The sequence below is a fragment of the Saimiri boliviensis genome, chromosome 4 (genome assembly GCF_048565385.1).
Source record: "Saimiri boliviensis isolate mSaiBol1 chromosome 4, mSaiBol1.pri, whole genome shotgun sequence".
NCBI classification, from domain to species: domain Eukaryota; kingdom Metazoa; phylum Chordata; class Mammalia; order Primates; family Cebidae; genus Saimiri; species Saimiri boliviensis.
Genome location: NC_133452.1, coordinates 40,247,515 through 40,271,047, shown reverse-complemented (window position 1 = coordinate 40,271,047; position 23,533 = coordinate 40,247,515). Strand labels below are relative to the sequence as shown.

General features: G+C 37.7%; 1 protein-coding gene across 7 annotated transcripts in view; it reads left to right on the top strand.

Annotated features, from left to right (window-relative positions):
* LAMA2 (laminin subunit alpha 2) overlaps positions 1 to 22,469 on the top strand; it is a 625,652-nt gene extending 603,183 nt beyond the window's left edge. For all 7 annotated transcript variants that reach the window (XM_074397494.1, XM_074397493.1, XM_074397490.1 and 4 more), the window contains 7 exons: positions 8,492 to 8,604; positions 8,917 to 9,106; positions 11,044 to 11,199; positions 12,913 to 13,066; positions 17,928 to 18,058; positions 19,958 to 20,180; positions 22,097 to 22,469. In XM_074397494.1, coding sequence (XP_074253595.1) covers positions 8,492 to 8,604; positions 8,917 to 9,106; positions 11,044 to 11,199; positions 12,913 to 13,066; positions 17,928 to 18,058; positions 19,958 to 20,180; positions 22,097 to 22,254 — 1,125 coding nt within the window. In that variant the 3' untranslated portion in view covers positions 22,255 to 22,469. The remainder of the gene's footprint in view (positions 1 to 8,491; positions 8,605 to 8,916; positions 9,107 to 11,043; positions 11,200 to 12,912; positions 13,067 to 17,927; positions 18,059 to 19,957; positions 20,181 to 22,096) is intronic.
* Positions 22,470 to 23,533: the final 1,064 nt, after the last annotated feature.

Below are 23,533 nucleotides of genomic sequence, written 5' to 3'. Positions count from 1 at the left end.
TTATGAAAAATCAAACAGGATAATGTATGTGGAAGTTCTTTGAAAACTGGAAAAATCATCCCCACATAGACACTCTAAGGAATCCCTGCATTTAGTGAATAACTAGTAGGTGTCCAGTACTCTGCCAGGCATTTCATATCTGTTATTTCATTTGATCCCCACACTATTAATTGTTTTATTTACGTTTATTTATATTACTGGAAGTACTATATTTCATATATACACAAAAAAAAAACCTAAAATCACACAGCTAGCACGTGGAAAGCCATCAGTCAGGTGGGGATTCGTTCCAGAAGTTGATTTCATCCTAAGGCATTCCTGAGATCAGTCACATGAATTTCAGAATCTTTCCTCAGCTCTTTCATAATTCGACCACAGGCTAGAATCTTTGCTTAGCAAAGGTAAGGTTAATGATCCTCCTCTTCTTCCTCATGATTTTATACCTTAAAATCATGTGTTTCCCAGACTCAAGAATGTGTTTTCAACTGAAGAATTAAGAAATATCATGAGTCGAATAAACTTTTTTGATTTTGGATCCTAATGTCCTCTTCTAAAAATGTTTCTAGAAGAAAACAGAGCCTAATTTCTAACTGACTAACTTAAAATTATAAACAAGAATTGGCAAGAGCCCTAAAGATCATCTGGTCTACTCACCATCTTAATGCATGAATTCCTTGTATATGATACTTACAGCCTTTGCTTGAACACTTCGTTGACAGTATTTTCCACTGTTATGATGAGGCAGGCTCTAGTTGTTAGAAAGTCATTGGTTATATTGAAGTAAAACTGAGTTCCTAAAACTTCTATGTAATGATTATGTTTCTATAGGCAAACATACTACATTTGTGTGTTCTCTGTCTAACATCCCTTCAAGACTTTGAAAATAGTGAAGTCTTCTTTTTCCCTAGCCTAAACATTTCACTAGCTCAGGTATTCTTTGTATTACCTTATTTCTGATTGTTATCCCCTCCAGGATCAGTATTCTCAAATGTGAAACATTCTTTTCAAAGTATGGCACCTGCTACTCAAAAGAAAGTCATCATTTCAGGGGACAGTGGTACCCCTCACTCCCTTAATTGTTATCATTTCTATTAATGCACCTAAAAATGTTTTAATGTTTTTAATAGATAAGTCAGGCTACTGATTCTTAATTGGGTACCTTATCCAATCAAGAAGAACCTCATTGACCTTCTCATCTATCACTAAACATCTACAGTCAGGTCTCCCCACCTGTGCTGGTTTGGTTTTTTAGGAATAGCCCTGCTGGCGTCCATTGATCACCTTACTTTTCTAAGTACTTACACAAACTTCATTTTATAGGGCCTCTCCAGCACATTTTTCTGTGGTATTTAGAGATCACACTTTTTCCCTTTTTTCCCAAAATAAAGATACTTGCCCATCTGGGAATGGAGAGTTTTACTCATTTAAGGTTCGTTTTTTTTTATATAACCTTCTGTTCTAATTTCGATTTCCATTTCCTCTCAGCAGTGTATGTTTTAACTTTCCCGAAAACAGAGCATTCCACTTAGTAGATGAGACAGAAGCAAAAAGTTGAGTAGCACACCAAATTGGTTGGTTTAGAAAGAATCACAGAACATTAGAGCTAGAAGACACCATAAAGATTCCAATTCTTAACTTGGACATGAGGAAAGAAAGCCCTCAAACTTACAGCATGGCCCAGGGTTACACACGTTAGTGATGGTTGGCACTAAAACCCAGATATCTAAATTCTAAATTCCAACTGCTATTTCCCCTTCTTTTTTTTTTTTTTTTTTTTTTTTTTTTTTTTTTTTTTTTAGATGGAGTTTGACTCTTGTTACCCAGCCTGGAGTGCAATGGCGCTATCTTGGCTCACTGCAACTTCCGCCTCCTAGGTTCAAGTGATTCTCCTGCCTCAGCCTCCTGAGTAGCTGAGATTACAGGCATGCGCCACCATGCCCAGCTAATTTTGTATTTTTAGTAGAGATGAGGTTTCTCCATGTTGGTCAGGCTGGTCTCGAACTCCTGACCTCAAGTGATCCACCTTCCTTGGCATCCCAAAGTACTGGGATTACAGGTGTGAGCCACTGCACCAGGCCTATTTCTCCTTCTTTTGCACATCATAATTATTTATGATTGTGTGGTCAGAATTAAATTTTTTAGAACTTTCTATCTTTATTAATTGTATTATATTTTAGAGTTCAGATTATATCTTCTGTTTTAATTTTATTCTTATGTTCCTTGTGTGTGTGTAGGGGAAAGGGGTGTCATCTTTGTAAAAGTTACTAAAAGTTAAAAGTTTTACAATTTATTTTATAACAAATACTAAGAGCCTACTAAGTGCAAAGATGTATTCATCCTTGCTAGCCAGGGAAAAAGAGAGAGAGCTGCTTTTCCTGCCATAGCCTTCTCATTATTATTCAATGAATTCCGGCAGGTTACTTGTCTTCTAAATGTAAAATAATTAAGGGACAAATAAAGATAATAATATCTTCCTTCTAGGATTACCATCACGAGGTAATAAGTTATACATTGTATGCAAAGCACCCAGTACCATGCCTGACTCAAAGTAATATTCCATTTCTCTATTAACTCTTCTGTGTTAGTTTAACTTTAACTTCTGTGTTTCTTTAACTTGATTATTCTAGTGAGTTTAAGTTTTAACATTTTTAGGGTGGGGAGCAGGTGCTGAGAAAAAAGAGGTGTGGTGAGTATTCAATTTTTAAGCAATTACAATCTTTTATTGGTTTGATATGTAACGATTCATACAGTTTAATGATATGGTTATTAAATCTTAAGTCCTCCATAATTTTCAGTTCTCACTATTTTCTTTTTTTGTATCAGAATTTAGATTTTTTAAAATTTTCTTTGCTCTGTCGCCCAGGGTGGAGTACAGTGGCACAATCATGGCTCACTGTAGCCTCAACCTCCCAGGCTCAAGTGATCCTCACACCTCAGCCTCCTGAGTAGCTGGGACTGCAGGTGCATGCCACTGTGCCAGGCTAATTTTTGTATTTTTAATAGAGATGGGATTTTGCCATGTTGGCCAGGCTGGTCTCAAACTCTTGGGAAGTGATCCACCAGCCTCGGCCTGCCAAAGTGTTGAGATAACAGGCATGAGCCACTGTGCCCAGCCCAGAATTTAGATTTTTAAGAGTTATTTAAAAACTAAGACTTACAAGTTAACTCTTGAAGTGAGAACTGCCTATTTATGAGCTCCATATTTGTGCTAGCACAGTTGACAGAAATGATCTCCTATTCTCAGTGTCCTTCTTTTTCTCTTTTACACCCATCACACCCAACCCTGCCAGCAATTTACAGCATGAGGACAACATTCACTATACTACAGGGCAGTGTAAGAGCGTCTTCAGAAAGCCCTGCCCTGTGAAATGGATTATGTCAATCTTATGATTAATTCATGTTGAACATGCTAGATTAAAGAGCATTTCATGCATATTATCTCATTTGATAGTGTGGTAGCTTGTCTTCTCTTTATACTTCTCTCTTTATCTTTAGCCCATTCAGAGCTAGAGAAAACAATTCTGCATGTTATATTTGTGAATATTTCTCATGGAGGATGGCAGGGGGTGGAGGTAGATGAGAGGCTGAACTTCAAGTATGACAGAAATTTGTTGACTTGTGGAAACGTGGCAAGTCCTCTGCAAGTGTGTGCGCTGTTTAGACCAAGTCTTTATAACCAGGATAGCCTGTGTGGATTTGTAGATCGTGAGCTGGCTGCATTCATACTTGAATTTTATTGAAGAGTTCAGCTGTAAACCTCAAAGTTTAAAATGTGAAAACTGAGAAGAGTAATACGAGTAGCCATGGAGAGTTCCTGTACTGATAAGGTCTCTTTGGGATTTGGGAAAAAGAAGCAGGAGAGAAAGAAAGAATAGAGAAAAAGAAAGTGATTTCTCTAGCAGCTTTAGCGCTACAACTTTAAGAGCTAAGTACAGTCAAGGCCAAAGGATAACCTGATTGGATACTGATATGTATTTAAAGAGAAAACATACATGTTCCACATTTCAAAGAGTCCCTATTTAGACATTAATGTCTAAATATTACTGTAAATGTCCAAGACCCACCAAAAGAGCTTAGATGCAGTGTTAACAATAATTCAGTTTTTCAATAAATATCTTGAGCAGGAGGACGTTTATATTTTAGAAGATTAAAATCATTGCTATAAAAAAATCTTCCACTTATTCATCCATAAAGAAAATCATGACAAATAAACATCAGATGTGATTTTAGCCCACATTTATTAAGGGAATTATTGACTCATGAAAGAAGAAAATTATGCAATTTCTATGATGATTCATTGTTTGGTGCTTTCAAGAATAAAGATGCCAATTTTAATAAATGCAATATGAATCTCTGCCCAGGACCTAGGAAATTCAAGGGATGGTTATCAACGAATCATATCCACTCCTGAATTTAATAACCCATTTCCAAATGTCAGCCACCAACCTGCAGTTAGAAACAACCATTGCTTTATTCTCTCCTCAAGTTAAAGGAGTGACAGTGGGAAGATGAAAACGTTTTGTCCCCATTACCAGCTTGGTGCGCTATCTACCTGCACGGCTTCCTTGATAATTATTCCCTCCACATCATTGCTCGAATCAACAGGTGCACCACCACGCTAGACTCCCCACCAAGTCCTGTCTGCCGACAGCTTGTAACCTGCCAAGCAAAGGCAAATGAAAAACAAGCATGTCTGTCCTCCTTTCATACCCCATTTTCCCCGTTAACTATTTCTAGTACTTTAAAAAGTCCCCACAAGGTGGCAGAATTGTAACACGTTGAGATTGATGAGCCTCCGCTGAGACCGTGAATTTTTTTTTATTGTTGTTTTAACATATTTTAGAGATCAGTGTGTCCAAAACAATGCAGGTAAAGCATCACGCCCGTAGAGATGAGGACTCCTTCAAGTATACTCTAGCTTAGAGAAGGATGATTCATCTTGCAATGAGCATTCTTTCAAGTTTCCTTAAAATTATCTCATTAGGAGATATTTTCTCTTACCCTTTTTTCTTAGCTTAGATTTCAAGGGCAAGCGGAGTTGAAAACATCCTAAGTGAGAAGATCATTTTATTTCTGTGCAAAGCATGAGGCAGTTTCTATTCCATCTCACATGTTCCCCCTTTAAAATGCTAGAAGGAAAAAAGAAGCTTGAGCAGCTGGATGAGCAGCTCCACCCACTGTGGGCCGTGAGGCAGAAGGAAGAGAAGAGGAAGCAACGCCAAGCAAACCAATACACTGGTGCTGCCCTGCACCCACCGTGTTTTTTTCTTTTTGAAACAGGCTCTTGCTCTGTTGTCCAGGTTGGAATGCAGTGGTGCAATTATAGCTCACTCTAACCTTGAACTCCTTGGCTCAAACGATTCTCCTGGCCTTAGCCTCCTGAGTAGCTAGGACTTTTGGCATGCACCTACATGCCTGGCTAATTTTTTATTTTTTTAATTTGTTGTTGTTGTACTTTTGGAGAGACAGAAAAGGGCAGGGGTCCTCACTTTGGTTGCCCAGGCTAGTCTCGAACTACTGGCCTCAAGCAGTCTTCCTGTCTCGGCTTTGCAAATGCTAGGATTATAAACATGAGCCACCATGCCCATCCCTTACACTCATCAGACTTGGTTTCAGTTCACCCAAGGAAAACTGATGCAAGGAAGACATCCTTTAACCAAGCAAGGGGGAGATCTAGATTTGTATAACCAAGCAAGGGGGAGATCTAGATTTGTATAAAACATTACCAAATTAGAGGATTGGGAATTTTTGTCCCACTTCAGGCCTCTTGACTGGTTGCAGTGGCTCACGCCTGTAATCCCAGCACTTTGGAAGGCCGAGGTAGGCAGATCACAAGGTCAAGAGACGGAGACCATCCTGGCTAACACGGTGAAACCCATCTTTACTAAAAATACAAAAATTAGCTGGGCATGGTGGCGTGTGCCTGTAATCTCAGCTGCTCCAGAGGCCGAGGCTAGAGAATCACTTGAACCTGAGAGGTGGAGGTTGCAGTGAGCCGAGATCACGCCACTGCACTCCAGCCTGGAAGCAGAGTGAGATTCCACCTCAAAAAACAAACAAACAAACTCTCTTACACCAGCACTTCTCAGTCCTTTTCCAACTGCCAGTTTAATAAAGGAAAGTGATAGAAGTTTTATTAAAACAATATCCATCCTGTTGCAATTCAACGATAGTAAGCATTGTCTTGGATGTCCTTAAAAACAAAGGACTGTATACCGTTACATGCTAGAGTGATCAGTTTGGTACAACTCTTTTCTGTAACATTGGCTCGTTTGAGAACACCGTTTTATTAACCACTGCTTCTGCCTGCTTCTTGAGGGCCATTGCAGAAATGAAGGAGGGTCTAATCCAGGAGGGGCTCTTCTTCCTACATTTCAAGTGGGCGTGTCCTGTAAAGATTCTTAAAAGAACTTTGACAAAATCCCTGTCCTTTTCTGGTCAAAGGTGTTTTCTAAAATGGCTTGACCAGTGCCATGTCCATCTAGAAAATCTGATAGTATACAACAAAACAACAACAACAAAAATAAACTAAACTAGAAACTGCTGCTTAGCTCGGGACCAGTTTTGGATACACATGTCCAGTCTGCCAGCAATCAAAACATTCCCCACCATGTACAGCTGCTACCAGGAGTGTACAGCTGCCACCTTGAAAATGTTTTAAATTTTAATAGAGAAGTTATATTCACATTTACATATGGTAATTAGACAAGTGACCAATAGCAATAATATGGACATAACCCACTCAGTGGTGGTTCTCTTTTCAGTTACACATAATTGTTTCCTAATTCCTCAGCATCTCAGCATCCGTGGACATTTTTTAATCCCTCAATTTTCAGAGCTGAGGGTGTAAAAGATGTTTCAGTGAAATTCTGCCCCCAGTGGACTCACAGCAGATAGGATTCTCTTAAGAGATTTCGGAGGCAGACTGCAGGCTGCGCATGTTTGTCGAGATGGTCCTCTGTCCGGGAAATATCGTGAGAGGCTGATAAAAGATCCCAATTCTATTAATAGAAGCATTCATGACAGAGATCTTAAGCTACCGAAAAGCCTCTCCATTCGAGTTCTTTTTGCAGGCAGCGTAGCAAGAAAGGTACCACATGCTGATTCTAAAAGAGGCCATTCAGCTCTGAGAATGAATAGCATTTTCCTGTCCTACCCACGGGGTTTTGCATAGCTATGTGAATTTGGGCCACAGTCTGCTCTTTATAACTGACCATCTCCTGGGAAGCAAGAAGGGAAATACTTCCATGAAGACCAATTTTATAGCATTTCAAAACACTTTAAGCCTTTTACCTGCTGTGGCAGAGTGCTTCGTTTGACTAAGATCAAGGGAAAAGAGAACAAGGCTTTTCCTCATCAAGTAAAAATGTCCTGTGTGCTGATGAGTCATCGCTGAGGAACACTCTTTGGGAAGAACACGGTGCATCAAAAGCCTGCCTTGGGCTGCTTGAGAACCTCTGCTGAGTCAGCGCTCACTGGGGCAGTGGCCAGAGCTATTAAGTACAGATCTTAAAAACAGATGTGTCGGAGAGAGTGTGCAGGTTATTTTCTTATGTACTGTGTGTTCTAAGAGACTTCCTAAGCAGCCTGTATATCAAGCTATCTTGTGAAAATAGAGAACAGGAAAAGGAATTGTGGCTTCGATAATTTAAGGAGCTTCGCTTATTTATGGAGCTGTGTGTTATGGTAGCCAAATGTGATCTCCACAGCCAGGACTGCTGTATACTTTGCAAGCCCCAGTGCAAAATGAAAATGCGGGGCCCCTCATTCAAAAATTTTTAAGAATTTCAAGATGGTGAGAGCAGAGCATTAAACCACGTGACTGCACTGCACAACCGCGCACCTAGCTCTCCCTCTTCAGCACCCTAGGAAGCTGATTTTTGAACAGTGGCAGTTGAAATGGTGTATGGTGGGTTACATTTTTTAAATGTACGGGGTTGCCTAGCAACTGGCAAGGGCCTGAATGGGCTGACTTGCAGGTTTAGATACACCATCTTGAAAGTCTAAATTCATGAAAACCTTCTAGTGGACTGATAATTTTCAAGAAAAAGTAATATAGTGGGAGATGGAAATGGGGAGGGCAAGAAAAAACACATTTTTCTACTCCTAAAACCCAGCTGGCTAGCTTGTTATTTTCCCTGTTCAATCTTCTAAGAATGAAACTCTTCATATGTGAAGGAAAAATGAAAGGGAAATTCCAGTTTTCTCAGAAATATAAATAAAATTGTAGAGGATAATGAAACTATGAATTAATCAATAAATATGTTTGGGCACATTCATTTAGCAATTCAAGGGTGTGATATGAGAAAACTGATTCATAGTCACTGAGCACTTGGTAATAGGTACTTATTATGCAGTAGATTACACCAATGAATAAGGTATAGTTTTTATTCTTAAAGAATTACGCTGATATGTAAGAAACAATTAGCATCATTACCTTTTTAAAGAACAACCCATAATCCCCTGTCTTTTTCTCCTTGGTATTTTACAGGGTCCTTGTGCTGCAGAATTAGAACCAGCTCTTTTGATAGGGAGCAAGCAGTTTGGGCTTTCAAAAAACAGTCACATTGCAATTGCATTTGATGACACCAAAGTTAAAAACCGGTATGTATCATTCTGAGACACTGGGAAAGAATTGATAAATGAAGAACCGGGTATTTGTGTTTAATCACATTTAATCTACTACCCTTATTAATTAATGAAGTTAGCTTTTTAAAATCACTGAAAACAGTAGAGAATAGAATTATATTTTTCTGAGCCAGAGGAGCCGAATTTAGGAAATCAGTAGCCCAGGAAATGCATCTCTGAGTAAGTTTTACTATCCTGTCTGAAAATGGACCCACGATCTGATACCGCTCTATTTTAGCATGAGAATGCTCTTATTTTTCTGTTTGACGTTGCATGCTTTTGTTTCAGTCTCACAATTGAGTTGGAAGTAAGGACCGAAGCTGAATCCGGCTTGCTTTTTTACATGGCTCGCATCAATCATGCCGATTTTGCAACAGTGCAGCTGAGAAATGGATTGCCCTACTTCAGTTATGACTTGGGGAGTGGGGACACCAACACCATGATCCCCACCAGAATCAATGATGGCCAGTGGCACAAGGTAAGAGTCCCCTGGATATTGGCAGTACCCTAAGGGAATTACTGAGTGGCAGCCATCAGCATTCTCCTGGTGCCAGTGAATTTTGCCAGTGCAGACACTGACTCTGGCAGAAGCTAAAAATAAAATGGGTGCCATATACGACTACCACCATTTTGCAAAATGTGATCAGACTTGAGTAGGTTTACATTTGATCACTGACATGCCTCTTCCTGGTTCCATCTCAGCTATATGGCTGTGGTTCCCAAACATCTATCCATAAACTGAGGCAAGATGGCTGAAGACATTTCCACTACTGACAGTGAGAAACACAGAACAACAGAATGTGTTCATCATAAAGCTCTGTGTATTCAATTTCAAGGAATAATATTTATTCTGAGATTCTATTTTAGCATTTTTATGGTGTCTAAAGGGCCTTTCTATTATGAAATAGTATTTGGCAAAAGCAAAAGTTGACAACGCTAAAATGGCTCCCAACACTCCCCACCTAACCACATACCGGTCTCTGAAAACCAGGAATCTGGGAATCTCTGCTTTATGGTGTTGAAAGGGCTCTAAGGTATCATTTCCACTGACAGTTATTTGGAACAACTTTAAAAACGTTGGCCTTACACCCAGAAACTGGTACTATTATGGGCACAGAGGCTCATTTGCCAACTTACTCTCCTCTTTGGCATGACTGCAAATGGATAATATACTGCCTGATTAAAACACCATCTCAACATTTGTCTCTGCACCTGCGATAGCCTGTTAAAGTAAAGCTTCCCTAGGTAGACCAATAAAATTTTTAATTTTCAGAGTACGATATTATTAGATGTTAGATTTCGTTAATGTTAACATACTTTGACTTGTCATATTCTAGAAAGCCAAAGAACCTTAAAAAACGCAAAGCCAACCAATTTGTTATTATGGAAATAAGAAAAGGAATCTTCATTTTTGCTGGGAGCTTATGACTAGCAAATCCAAATCCAAATGAAGGAGCTCTCCTTAAGGTTTCTTCTATCTCTAGCTAATAGAATAATAAATATGACACTTGAGAAAAAGACATATTGTTGAACCACAGTGAGTCTGAGATTAAGAAAGGGAACTTAAATACTGTAATTAGTGAAATTAAAAGCGGATTTTATTTCTGATGTTTTTTTAAACTTACTTCCTAAACCAGAATATATATGTGTAAAATGAAGTATTAAATTACTCTAATCCTAACCCAGACTCATTTTTAAACCATCATTGTATTTTATTAGCATTTCACAGGCTTACATGCTCCTTTCCATAAATTCAGACTCAAGGTTTTTACACTCTACACTAGTCTCTGCCAGTCTCTAACCCCTTATTTCATACTGTCTCAGAATATAATTCACTCCGCTGCCCTAATTTCAGCCTCAGTCAGTTCTTTGGCTTCCAGCTTTGCACTAATCAGGTTCTGCAGAAAGCAGCACAGCCTATTTGTGCCATTATTCCTTTAATTCTGCACAAGAAGGGCCTGTTAGGCAGAGGGATGTAGCATATCTGAAATTCTGAAATTGTGTTGGGAGCCCAGGCTCTTTGTTCAATCAAACTAATGCACTTTTCAAACTGTGCATGAATTTTGCTGCTCACTTAATTCATGAGCGTGCTATTAGTCTGCGGGCTTCCTTAAAATATTCCTCCCTCCTGACACATATCTACTCTTGGCAACCTACAGAGGAGACTTCAACCTACAACCGATCCAGGAAAATTTTGTATTCTTTTGGTGATAGTAGTCCTGGAAAAGATAGAGTTAGAGCTATGCTATAAGATGGCTTTAACTTTCTCATATATAATGGGCTTAGCACATAATAAGCACTGTGTAAATTGTTTCAATTTTTCTTGGTAACATCTTTGAAATCCTTGTGTCTTATACTCTGCATATTTGAAGTTTGTTCAGGATTGGCATTAATGACACCTTTCTTTTTTTGTAGATTAAGATAATGAGAAGTAAACAAGAAGGAATTCTTTATGTGGATGGGGCCTCCAACAGAACCATCAGTCCCAAAAAAGCTGACATCCTGGATGTTGTGGGAATGCTGTATGTTGGCGGGTTACCCATCAACTACACTACCCGAAGAATTGGTCCAGTAAATATCTAATTTCTTCTTTGTTACCTAAATATCTGGCTGATCCATTTATTGATATATTTCGAATTATTAGGTCATACAGGCCTGTGAAAATGGTTAGGTGAATAGGAAGTCATCTTTTCTGATAAGTGACAGAAGGAGATTAGATTATAAGAGACAATACCACAGAACATTGAGTGGGGCCCTGGCATCAGACTCCCATGGTTTGAATACCTATTAAACTATTGACTAGCTGTGTATTTTGGAGCAAATTAATCTTTTTCAACAACGATTTCTCTTTTGCAAAATAAGGTAATGATAATACTCAACAAAGAGGATTGCATAAAGATATTTAAAGTGATTGGGTTGGGCGAGGTGGCTCACAGCTGTAATCCCAGCACTCTGGGAGGCCAAAACAGGAAGATCACTTGAGGCCAGGAGTTCGAGACCAGCCTGGTCAACATAGTGAAACCCCATCTCTACAAAAAATACAAAAAATTAGCCTGGTGTGATGTGTGCTTGTAGTCCCAGCTACTACAGGGGCTGAGGCATGAGAATCACTTGAACTCAAGGAGAAGAGTTTGCAGTGAGCTGTGATAGCACCACTGCATTCCAGCTTGGGCAACAGAGTGAGACCCTGTCTCAAAAAAATAAATAAATAAATAAAAATAAAGTGATTGGAAGGTTAGCAGACATATAAAAAGCACTGAAAGATGAAAATGATAGTATTCATGGTGTTTCAGGCGAAGAGATTTAGCAAATATCGAGAGATGCAGTAGTCAGAGCACAGTTATCCAATTTTGGATTCTGAATTTAAAGGCCTTACAGTTTTGTAAGTTGATATACACAAAATAATTTTTTATAAGACCACGTATCCTAGTTTGCTTTGGAAAGTGCTGCTGAGAGAAGTATGGGAGATTGATTGGTGCTTTTAGAGAACACACTAGATACAAATGTGATACATCTCTATACTCAAATTAGAACGCGTGATAATGGAGATTTGTTCATTTATCAAAGACAGTCACCCATTATAGTTGTAATTCTCAGCATTTGTGGATCATCAGTATTACTTTCCTTTCATAGCTATTGGGTTTGCTTTTTAGATCTATCAAAAACAAGAATCTCTGAAGTGACAGTGGTAAAAGCAATTAACTTGAATTTCTAAAAACAGAGTATGATTGAGTTACTTCTAAATTCCTTGGACCCCCAATGTTTCTTGTAAACTTTCGAGTTTTATGCATATTTGCATTTTCTTAGGGGTCTGCTCCTTTCATTAGATATTGAAAAGGAAGAAGCACTGAACCAAACCTAATTACCTTCCAAATGGAAATTGAACATAGGCTGTGACAAAATGTGTATATAGTAAAGTTAATAAACTATTAGTAGAAACATAAAATCAGGAGCATAGGAGACCAGTTAAAACTTATGATACCCACATGAGTCCCGTAGCTCTGTCAAACCAATGGAGATATAGTGTGCAGTATTCAGACTAACAGACCAGTCATATTCCAGGATCGATACATTAAAGTTCAGAAGCACAACCTAGGATTTTCTGCACCCATGCCAGGAAGCCTGGTGGTAATAGAGAATCCAGGCAGCTTTGGGGGAATGTCCTATCCTAAGACAACCGGCCCATATCTACACACATAAAGTACCCCACAAATGACTGTATTCTACATAAAGGCAAAGTTCTGCTGAAACCCAACATTTGTTTCTTCTGATCTGGATATTTAGGTGACTTATAGCATTGATGGCTGCATCAGGAATCTCCACATGGCAGAGGCCCCTGCTGATCTGGAACAACCCACCTCCAGCTTCCATGTTGGGACATGTTTTGCAAATGCTCAGAGGGGAACATATTTTGATGGAACAGGTTTTGCCAAAGCAGGTAAGGCTCTTTCATTTCCTTCCTGTTGATTATTAACTAGATACAAATACTAACTTCTTGCTAGTACCAAATAATGAAAGTTCACAGAGTCCGGAACTAGTAGTATCCTTTGTTTAAGCCAAACAGAAAGTTATGGAAGTAATTTCAAAAGTGCCTCTTAAAAATTCATGTATCTGATCCTGGTAAGAATTAATAGGAGAAATAAAGAAAAGGCCTATTTAGAGAATTTATTCCATCTCCTTCACTGGAGATTAAGAACAGCAAAATAAATAATTTTGTAAGAACAATAATATGTTTATATTATGTTGTTTTTCTATCTTCTGATTTTCCCTGATTTTCTGGAGATGAGACATGACTTTTTTCTTCTTTTCAATTCCCTGCAAGGCTGTGTTTCATAATCTCCTCCCCTTCAATACACACCCATACACACAATGCACACTGGTGTCCATTTCTTGTTTATGCTGACAATGACTGGCATTTTTCCTGGCTTTCTCTAAGTATGTCCTCTACTTCATTTCCAATGAACATTTCCAGTGTGGGTCTATATCACTGGTCATGAAGGTACAGTTAAAAAAAAAATAGGAAATATCTTCTACATAATAATTTTTTAATTCTTTAATTTTTTATTTTTGTGGGGTACATAGCGAGTCTATATATTATATTTATGGGTTACATGAGATATTTTGATACAGGCATGCAGTGTATAATAATCATACCAGGATAAATGGGGTATCTATCACCTCAAACACTCATCCTTTATGTTTCAAATAATCTGATTGTACTCTTTTAGTTATTTTTAAATACACAATTAAATTTTTTTTGCTGTAGTTACCCCTGTGCTAGCACATACTAAATCTTATCTATTCAAACTATTTTTATATTATTAACCATCCCTACTCCTCCCTACCACTAACCTTCCCAACCTCTGGCAACTATGCTTCTACTTTCTACTTCCATGAGTTCAATTGCTTTAATTTTTAGCTCCCACAGGTAAGTGAGAACATGTGATGTCTGCCTTTGTGTGCCTGGCTTATTTCACTTAACATAATGACCTTGAGAACACCCATGTTGTTGCCAATGGCAGGATCTCATTCTTTTTTATGGCTTGAACGGTACTCCATTGTGTATATGTGCCACATTTTCTTTATCCATTCATCTGCTGGTGGGCACTCAGGTGGCCCCCAAATCTTGGCTACTGTGCTGCAATAAACATGGGAATGCAGACATGTCTTCAATATTCCTTTGGTTATATATCGAACAGTGGAATTGATGGATCCTACGGTAGCTCTATTTTTGGTATTTTGAGGAACCGCCAAACTGTTCTCCATAGCAGTTGCACTAGTTGACATTCCCACCAACAGTGCACAAGGGTTCCCTTTTCTCCACATCCTCGTCAGCATTTGTTATTGCCTGTCTTTTGGATAAAAGCCATTTTAACTGGGGTGAGATGATAGCTCATTGTAGTTTTGATTTGCACTTTTCTGATTATCAATGATGTTGAGCACCTTTTTATATACCTGTTTGCCATCTGAATATCTTATTTTCGGAAATGTCTATCCAAATCTTGTACTCATTTTTAAATAGGATTATTAGATTTTTTTCCTATAGAATTGTTTGAGCTCCTTTTATATTCTGGTTATTAATCCCTTCTCAGAGGGGTAGTTTGCAAATGGTCTCCCATTTTGTAGATTGTCTCTTCACTTCGTTGACTGTTGCCTTTGCTGTGCAGGAGCTTTTTAACTTGATGTGATCCCATCTGTCTATTTCTGCTTTGGTGGCCTGTGCTTGTGGAGTATAACTGAAAAAGTCTTTGCCCACTGCAATGTCCTAGAGAATTTCCCCAATGTTTTATTGTAATCGTTTCATAGTTGGATGTCTTACATTCAAGTCTCTAATTCACGTTGATTTGATTTTTGGATATGGCGAGAGATAGGCGTCTGGTTTCATTCTTCCACATATGAATATCCAGTTGTCCCAGCATCATTTATTGAAGAGACTGGTCTTTCCCTAATGTATGTTCTTAGAACCTTTATGGTAAATGAGTTCACTGTAAATGTATGTATTTATTTCCGGCTTCTCTATTCTGTTCCACTGGTCTGTGTGCCTGTTTGTATGCCAGTACTATTCCATTTGGGTGACTATAGTTCTGTAGTATAACTTGAAGTCCAGCAATGTAATTCTTCCAATTTTGTTCTTTTTGCTTAGGATAGCTGTGGCTGTTCTGGGACTTTGGTAGTTTTATATGAATTTTAGAATTTTTTTTTGATTTCTGTGAAGAATCTCATTGGTATTTTGATAGGGATTGTATTAGATCTGCAGGTGGCTGTGGGTAGTATGGACATTTTAACAATATTGATCCTTCCAATCCATTAACATGGAATAGCTTTCCTTTTTTGTGCCCTCTTCAATTTCTTGCATCAATGTTTTATGGTTTTTATTGTATTTTTCTCTGAGATCTGGAACACAAGCAAGGATACCCACTTTCACCACTGTAATTCAACATGCTATTGAAAGTCCCAGCTAGAGCAATCAGACAAGAGAAAAAAGTAAAGGTCATCCAAGGAAGAAGTCAAATTACCCTTGTTTGCAAATGATATGATTTTATATTTGGAAAAGCCTAAAGACTCAACTAAAAAACCATTAGAACTGATAAATCCAATAAAGCTGCAGGATGCAAAGTAAACATACAGAAATCAGTAACATTTCTATATGCCAACAGCAAACAATCAGAAAAAGAAATCAAGAAAGTAATCCCATTTACAATAGCTTTGTAGAAATAAAACACTTAGGAATTAACTGAAGAAGTGAAAGATGTCTACAGTGAAAACTGCATAATAATTTTTTAAATCTGCCATTAATATACTTTAAGATAGAATATTCAGTCCTGTGGCATCACAGAAATGTGTATATTCATTAGAAAGAAGCTAATAAGCACATAATATGTGGAGATTATGATGAGAAACAGAGAAATAAGTAATGTAGTTATTTCTATCAAGAATATATTATTAACTGGTAAGATTCTGTTTGCTCAGAAATTAAAAGAAGGCCAGTAAAAATTATTAAAAACTCCAAAAGACATAAAAGCACAGTTCTTTAGATACTTAGAAAAAAATATTAATTTTGTTTGGGAAAATCAGGAAACGTTTCATGGAGGAATTCGCATTTGAGCAAGGATTCATATGATTTTAACACTCCCATACAAAGTAATGGGTGATAAAAGAACAGGACCCTCCAGCAAAATATCGGTAGGAAACAAGGAAACCTCACCTACACAGAAGCATAAAACAGAAAAACAAAGGATATGTTAAATATTGAAACGTTACGGGTTATGCTGGACCCCAAATTCCATGTGCCATGAAAGTATAAAAGTTTCCCCAAGATTTCTGCAAATTCACAGATGGCTAGCGTTCTCTTAAATTTTATGACAAGTTTCAGCTTCAACTTTTGCAGTTAATGGATTGACTTGCCATCCTGCCTTGGCTCTTACAATTCTGGATCAAACCAAACCAGAAAATTACCCACTTCCTCAGTTTTTAATGAATCTTACCATCCCCTGAGCACACAGAGTAATACAGCTTACATAAGACTTGGGTGGCCAGAAGAGATGACTTCACTGGAAAACATACAACTCTTCTTAACCTTTGACATCTTTGCTCTTAAAAGTTTCCATCCACCCAATCACCAGGGTTTTCTTTGGCCTCTTCATTCCTTCCGTGCTCAGCTGAACTTCCTCTTCTCATTCCTCTCTTTTCCTTCTCACTTTTTATTTTGTAGAACAATTCAGCTTCTTCTGCCCTTTACTTTATTATTTATTTACAGAAGGGGCGTCACTATGTTGCCCAGGCACAACTAGCTGGCTTTTATTCTTAAAATCTGCTATAAACCCACCTTTGCCAATCCAAACCCATCAAGGTTCTCAGTAGAACAAAAAGTCTTTCACATAACAGCTACCACCCTTCATTGGAGACAGCCATGGCTACACGTAGCATTTATTTCTTGCCTAATAAATAGAAGACTTGGAGAAAATGCCCCTCAGTATTTCCCTGATACTCAGTTCAGTTGATGTGATCTAGATAGATCTTAACAGACCACTTCGTTCCTAAGAGGGATGTCTTAAATACTTGCTCAAAGATTTTTTAAAATCATAAAATGTTATGGAACTTATTTCCTCAAGTTCTGGAAATCATTGGGTTAAACGTAGCTAATTTCCCCCTTATGTTATTAGAGAGTTTATATTTATATTACAAAGAAACCCAAGCAATAATATGGAAAATCATAGAGAAAAAAATTAACTGGATGAACAAGATAAGGCTACTTAATGTCCCAGAAGCTACCCATCGACATTATACTTGCAGTTTCTCTCTTTATTAATAAAATCTTTGGCAACTTTTGAACCTTTTCCAATGATTGTGGTACCATTTAGTGTGCCCCACTAAAATTTTACTGAAAAATCACGGAAATGTTTTTTCTTAACCCAATAGAGACTTCTGAGATAATAATACCTGACAGTGAGATTCTTTGAGTCAATCTCAGAGTGTATTCATTTATTCAACTAATACATGTTAAACCTCCGTGATGTATGAAATACTTTGGTAAGCACAGGGATAAGATGCTGAGAAATATAGACAATGCCTCTGATGTCACAGAACTTACATTCTAGCAAGGAAGGTAGCCCATACAATAAACAATAACTATGGAGTGTGTTACATGACACAGTAGTGGAAGTATGGGCCAGGCAGGATCTGAAACTTGCAGCCCTCATTAGAATTAGCTAGCATTTGAATTGAAATCTAGTAAGTCTTGCATTGTATACATTGGAATTAACTCTAATCCACAATATTTTAAAATCTTTGTTTTACAGTTGGTGGATTCAAAGTGGGATTGGACCTTCTTGTAGAGTTTGAATTCCGCACAACTAGAACAACGGGAGTTCTTCTGGGAATCAGTAGTCAAAAAATGGATGGAATGGGTATTGAAATGATTGATGAAAAGGTGAGTGTCAGCAAGCCAAACATTTCTGATTTCTTCTTGATATTGTTCATGTGAGGTTATCATTCATGTGTGGGGAACTCTATATCAAAGCCTGGCTTTATATTTTGTTGGGAGAAAACTAAACTGTATGTTTTCATCCTTCTGGATTATTTCAATTTGTGTACGTTTTTGGCATAACTATTGTGTGGGCCAATATAAACTTTAAATGCATTAATTCTACAGCAAGCAAATTATGTTGACTAATCATGAACCAAATAGTTTGAGATCTCAAGCTCTTACTGTGTTGCTGTAAGTACACACTCTACTCCTCTTAAAGAACACACCATCTGTGAAACTATTGACTCCAGTGGGAGAGAAGGTGGAGGTGTGGGTCATCTAAAATGAGTCTGCCTCTTTTAACAGGATGGATATCTCTTAGAAGTCAAGGTAGCCAACAGACAGAGCATTTTCTCAATTTTTATTTACAAGCATCCAGATGCTATTTCAAAAGAGAGCAGATTTATAAAAGTAATGTGTCAGACTGATAATAATTGATAATCAAATTCTAAACACCTCTTTAATCCCTGCAGTGAGACAACCTGTTTATATATACTTTGCACTATAGGCAACAGGTAAAAGGAGGAGGCAAAGCAAGAAATTTCACAAATTTTCTATTTGGTTATTAAATAGGAATTGTATTTCAACTTGGTTCACATTTCCACCCTTAGTGTTGCTTCCCAAGAAGAAAAATCACATAGTTGTCCTAAAATATTATTTTCTTGCTTTCTTTCTCCTTCTGCTCAATTTTCAAACCGTCCTCAAAAGAAAAAAGATCCACACACTTAGAGGTAAAATAAGGGTGAACAAATAGACAACACTTAATAGTTTTACCAAATTTTCCAAACACACTTTTACTACATCTTTTTCAAGTAAGCTTCATTTCATCACCTGCCATTAAGAGCGGTTACCATCTAGGTCACTGTCGTGTGCACTTCTCACTAATCTCCTTTTACGTGCAAAACCCTCTTATGCAAATTCCACCTATTATAGTAAATATTTCAGTCGTATTTACTCATTTAGAGTTTGCAAACTTTTCACCTATTTACTTGCATTTTTAATCTTCTTTTTAAAAATCCCATTTCTTTTATTTTACCCTGTCAAATGTGTTGCCAAACTGATTAATGTTTTTAATGTTTCAATATGTTTCTTTTCTTCATCAGCTTCAAAAGAATTCTGTCATCTCAAATTTCAGGGGGCCTTTCCACATTACTAAAAACAGATTTTTCTCATTTAGACCAGAACCTCTAATCTAAGTTCCTCATTGTTCGGAATTTAACTGGCCTTCTGGCTCAGGTCTTTGGCACCTGTGACATGAAACGGTCCCCAAAATGTAATTTATGTAACTCTCAATCTTGCATATAAAATGAAATCCATGAAGGAAAAAAAATACAATTAAAACATCAAAAGTTTAAAATTTGAAAAATCCTTTACTTTGAATTTGTAGACCAAATTTATGAGTCACTTTAAATACATCTTTTAAGAAAATTTTATAAGGTTCAGTAAGAACTCGCACATTCTGAAAAGACCTGAGGTAGAATTTTTCCTTGTGTATACTAGGCCCTTTTCTTGTCACCTGGCCTCAAATTTTCCTGAAAGCAGAATTATTTCCAGCTTCACATACCTTGTCTATTAACTCCCAACAATGCCCCAAAGCAAAGAGCGTAATTTGTGACTCATGGTGATTAGATTTATACTTTAATTTCTGTCAAGTTTTAAAATTTTTTCAATATGCCCAGTTATGTCCATTTCAAATGATTCTGGCCGATGTCTTTCCTAGAGACCTGATAATTTTTATACGTGAACTATCATGATACTCCTTTAATGAAACCATCTGTGACTGTTCTATTTCCTACTTTCCAGCTGATGTTTCATGTGGACAATGGTGCTGGCAGATTCACTGCTGTCTATGATGCTGGGATTCCGGGGCATTTGTGTGACGGGCAATGGCATAAAGTCACCGCCAACAAGATCAAACACCGCCTTGTGCTCACGGTCGATGGGAACCAGGTGGAAGCCCAGAGCCCAAACCCGGCATCTACATCAGCTGACACAAATGATCCTGTGTTTGTTGGAGGCTTCCCAGGTGAGTGTTGGCTAACCCAGCAAGAATTTCTTTGCTTTCTTATGTTAGTGGTTTTGAAAACATTTATATTGACGTATGTCTAAGAATGTTTGCTTATGTGTACTTGCTTCCTAGCTTTAGAGTCTACTCCTATAAATAGCACCTTACCTAAAATTTCCAGTGTGTAAAATGAGCTTATTACTTATATAAACCACATGGGACTCAACTTTTCATGAGAGCCCCCTAAGTTTCATTCGTGAAGAGATTGAGGCTAGAGGAAATGAATTTGGCTTATAAAAGATATGAGGCATTTAACAGCAATTCAAGCCAAACTTTGTGTTCTTTCTGATTCTTTTATTTTTTAAAAAATTAATATACCAGAGGAATCATAAAATGTTATGGAACTTATTTCCTCAAGTTCTGGAAATCATTGGGTTAAACGTAGCTAATTTCCCCCTTATGTTATTAGAGAGTTTATATTTATATTACAAAGAAACCCAAGCAATAAATCCTCATTCAAAATCCTTCTTCAGCACATTCAATATAGCATGTGAACTGCAGAGATTTACCTAAAGTGTCCATAAACAAGAGTGGCCAACTTGATGAGAAATAAGCCAAGTGCCTTTTAATAAGTCCTGTAATAACATAGGCTCCTGGAATGGTCTTTCACCATTTTTGTCAAGAGGAACTTTAGTCCCCGTTTATATAAGGCTCCTTTGCTTAACTAAACAAGCAAAATGAATATTCAGCGATTGTTGACAGACCAATGTTGACAGAGAAGCAATGGAGGCCCAAAGACAGCTCCTCTTTCCAAAGTGGCTTCTCGGTTTTAAAAAGACCTTTTGCTTTGATCAGGATAAATTCCAAGATAGTATGAAAGAGGTAATGTACTTCTTCATTTGGTCTATTAAATGAGATCCTCATTAGCAACTAGTAGGCCTGCTGAAACAAGCACCTCCATGATAAGAGGAAGAGTCTATATGAATTTCTAACCTACTTAACCTTTAGGGATTTATTTTTACAATGTAAGAAAGTCACCTTCAAAAAGTTCTAAGTCAGTACTCGAAAATATTTGATTAATTGCTTTGTTTCACGAAATAAATGTTACAATTTTAAGTCACAACTGTAAATTTGTTCATCCAAAACCAAGTTATTCCATGTCTTAAGATATGTAATTCTGGATATTTTCATATTTTATACTACATAACTATTAAAAAGTTGAGGCCGGGCACAGTGGCTCATGCCTGTAATCCTAACACTTTGGAATCACACTTTGGGTTGGAATGGGCAGATCTCTTGAGCCCAGGAGTTGGAGAGCAGCTTGGCGAAGGGAAGATTGCTTGAGCCTAGGAGGTGGAGGCTGCAGTGAAGCTTGATTGTACCACTGCACTCCAGCCTAGGCAACACAGCAAGACCCTGTCTCAACAAAAAAATTTTTTTAAATAGTCGATCTTTTTCTGCAATTCTGTAAGTCAAGCTAAACACAAAGCCACTAACTTTGCATAAAACAGCATTCCAATTTATTTTATTTTATTTTATTTTATTTGAGACAAAATTTTGCTTTTGTTGCCCAGGCTGGAGTGCAGTGGCATGATCTTGGCCAACTGCAACCTCCACCTCCCAGGTTCAAGTGATTCTCCTGCCTCAGCCTTCCGAGAAGCTAGTATTACAGGCATGCACCACCATGCCCAGCTAATTTTGTATTTTTAGTAGAGACAGTGTTTCTCCATGTTAGTCAGGCTGGTCTCGAACTCCCAACCTCAGGTCATCTGCCTGCCTCGGCCTCCCAAAGTGCTGGGATTACAGGCATGAGTCACCCGCACCCAGCGTCCAGCATTCCAATTTAATCTCAAGCTAACAGTTGACTTTGAAACATGCTCTTAATATTTGCTGCAGGAGCATTTCAAAGCTAAGCCCTCTTGCATTACATTTTTCAGAGGACCTCAAGCAGTTTGGCCTGACAACCAGCATTCGGTTCCGAGGTTGCATCAAATCCCTGAAGCTCACCAAAGGCACAGGCAAGCCTCTGGAGGTTAATTTTGCCAAGGCCCTGGAACTGAGGGGTGTTCAACCTGTATCATGCCCAGCCAACTAATAAACATAAGTGTAACCCCAGGAAAGTTCTGTCAAAACAAGTATATCAAGTAAAACAAATATATTTTACCTATATATGCTAATTAAACTAATTTGTGCATGTATATAGAAATCTTTCTGTATTCACATGGTGCCAATTTAGATTCCAGACTGAATTTTAATTCAAGTTCTTTCTCAAGTCTATAAATATTAAAGTGATTATTTCATTCTAAATAATTGCTTGTTTTGTGTGATTTTAAGGATAGAACGTAACTGGCCATAAACTGTTGAATTTGCAACATGCCCTCCAGTCATCTCAAGGAAAGAGTTCACATGTAATTTATGAAGGCAATTTTTTTTTAACTTACTCCTATTAATACTTTTATCATCCTTTACTACGTATGACAGCTTTGGCCTTCTGTCCAAGCCACTGACAGCAAGGGAATTTGACATGTGTAATTGGGAGGAAATCAGCTCCCTTACTGTCTCTGTTTGTGAAAGAATTAGCAAAATCATTTTCCTGATCCAAGTTCATTATTAGAGAGTTTAACTAGCCGTATGAGTGAATAGCTTTCTATGCTGAGGGTAGAGAGTCTAGATCAGATTCAGGCCAGAGAGTTTAATTACTTGATTTTCTTATTTGATAATGATTTATGGGCTTTGGGGAGATACCAGAACCAAGCTTATGAATGACAACTAAGCACACATTTGATACTACAGTGCTGAGATTTGCAGCCCTCTAAGCCTACAGTGACTATCAGAGTTTACACCTAGGTGGATAGGAATAATGCTGAAATGCATTTTTACTTATCAGGAAACAATAAACCAGAAACTTAAAAGGCATACTTCACTGAGTCTTTTGGAGTTGTAATTTGACCCAACAAATTCATTTTCTAAAAACAGTCTGTGTTTTGTTCTCCTTTTACCCATGATTTCAGTTTTCTTCAAAGAGCTCTGTGAGAAGACTGGCCTTGATTTTATTCACCAGCTTAAAAAGGAAACGTTTCATTTGCCATCTAGTAGACAATGGTTGCAGTCTAATAATTGAGAACATTTAAAAGAACGGGACACTTCCTTCTCCTATGGAAATTTTAGCAAAAAAGAATAATCCTGACAATGTTATCCACTAGGGAAAGGAAGGTGCTATTTGCAATCTAGGTGATGCCTGACATCTAACTATTTCATTGTCATCTATGTGCTTATTCCAATTTGTACACATAACTTCATTCTAGAGAAGCAATTCTCAACCTTGGCTGAGTGTTTTAGTAAAAAGTGCCTATTAGGGAGTTTTAAAAAAATCT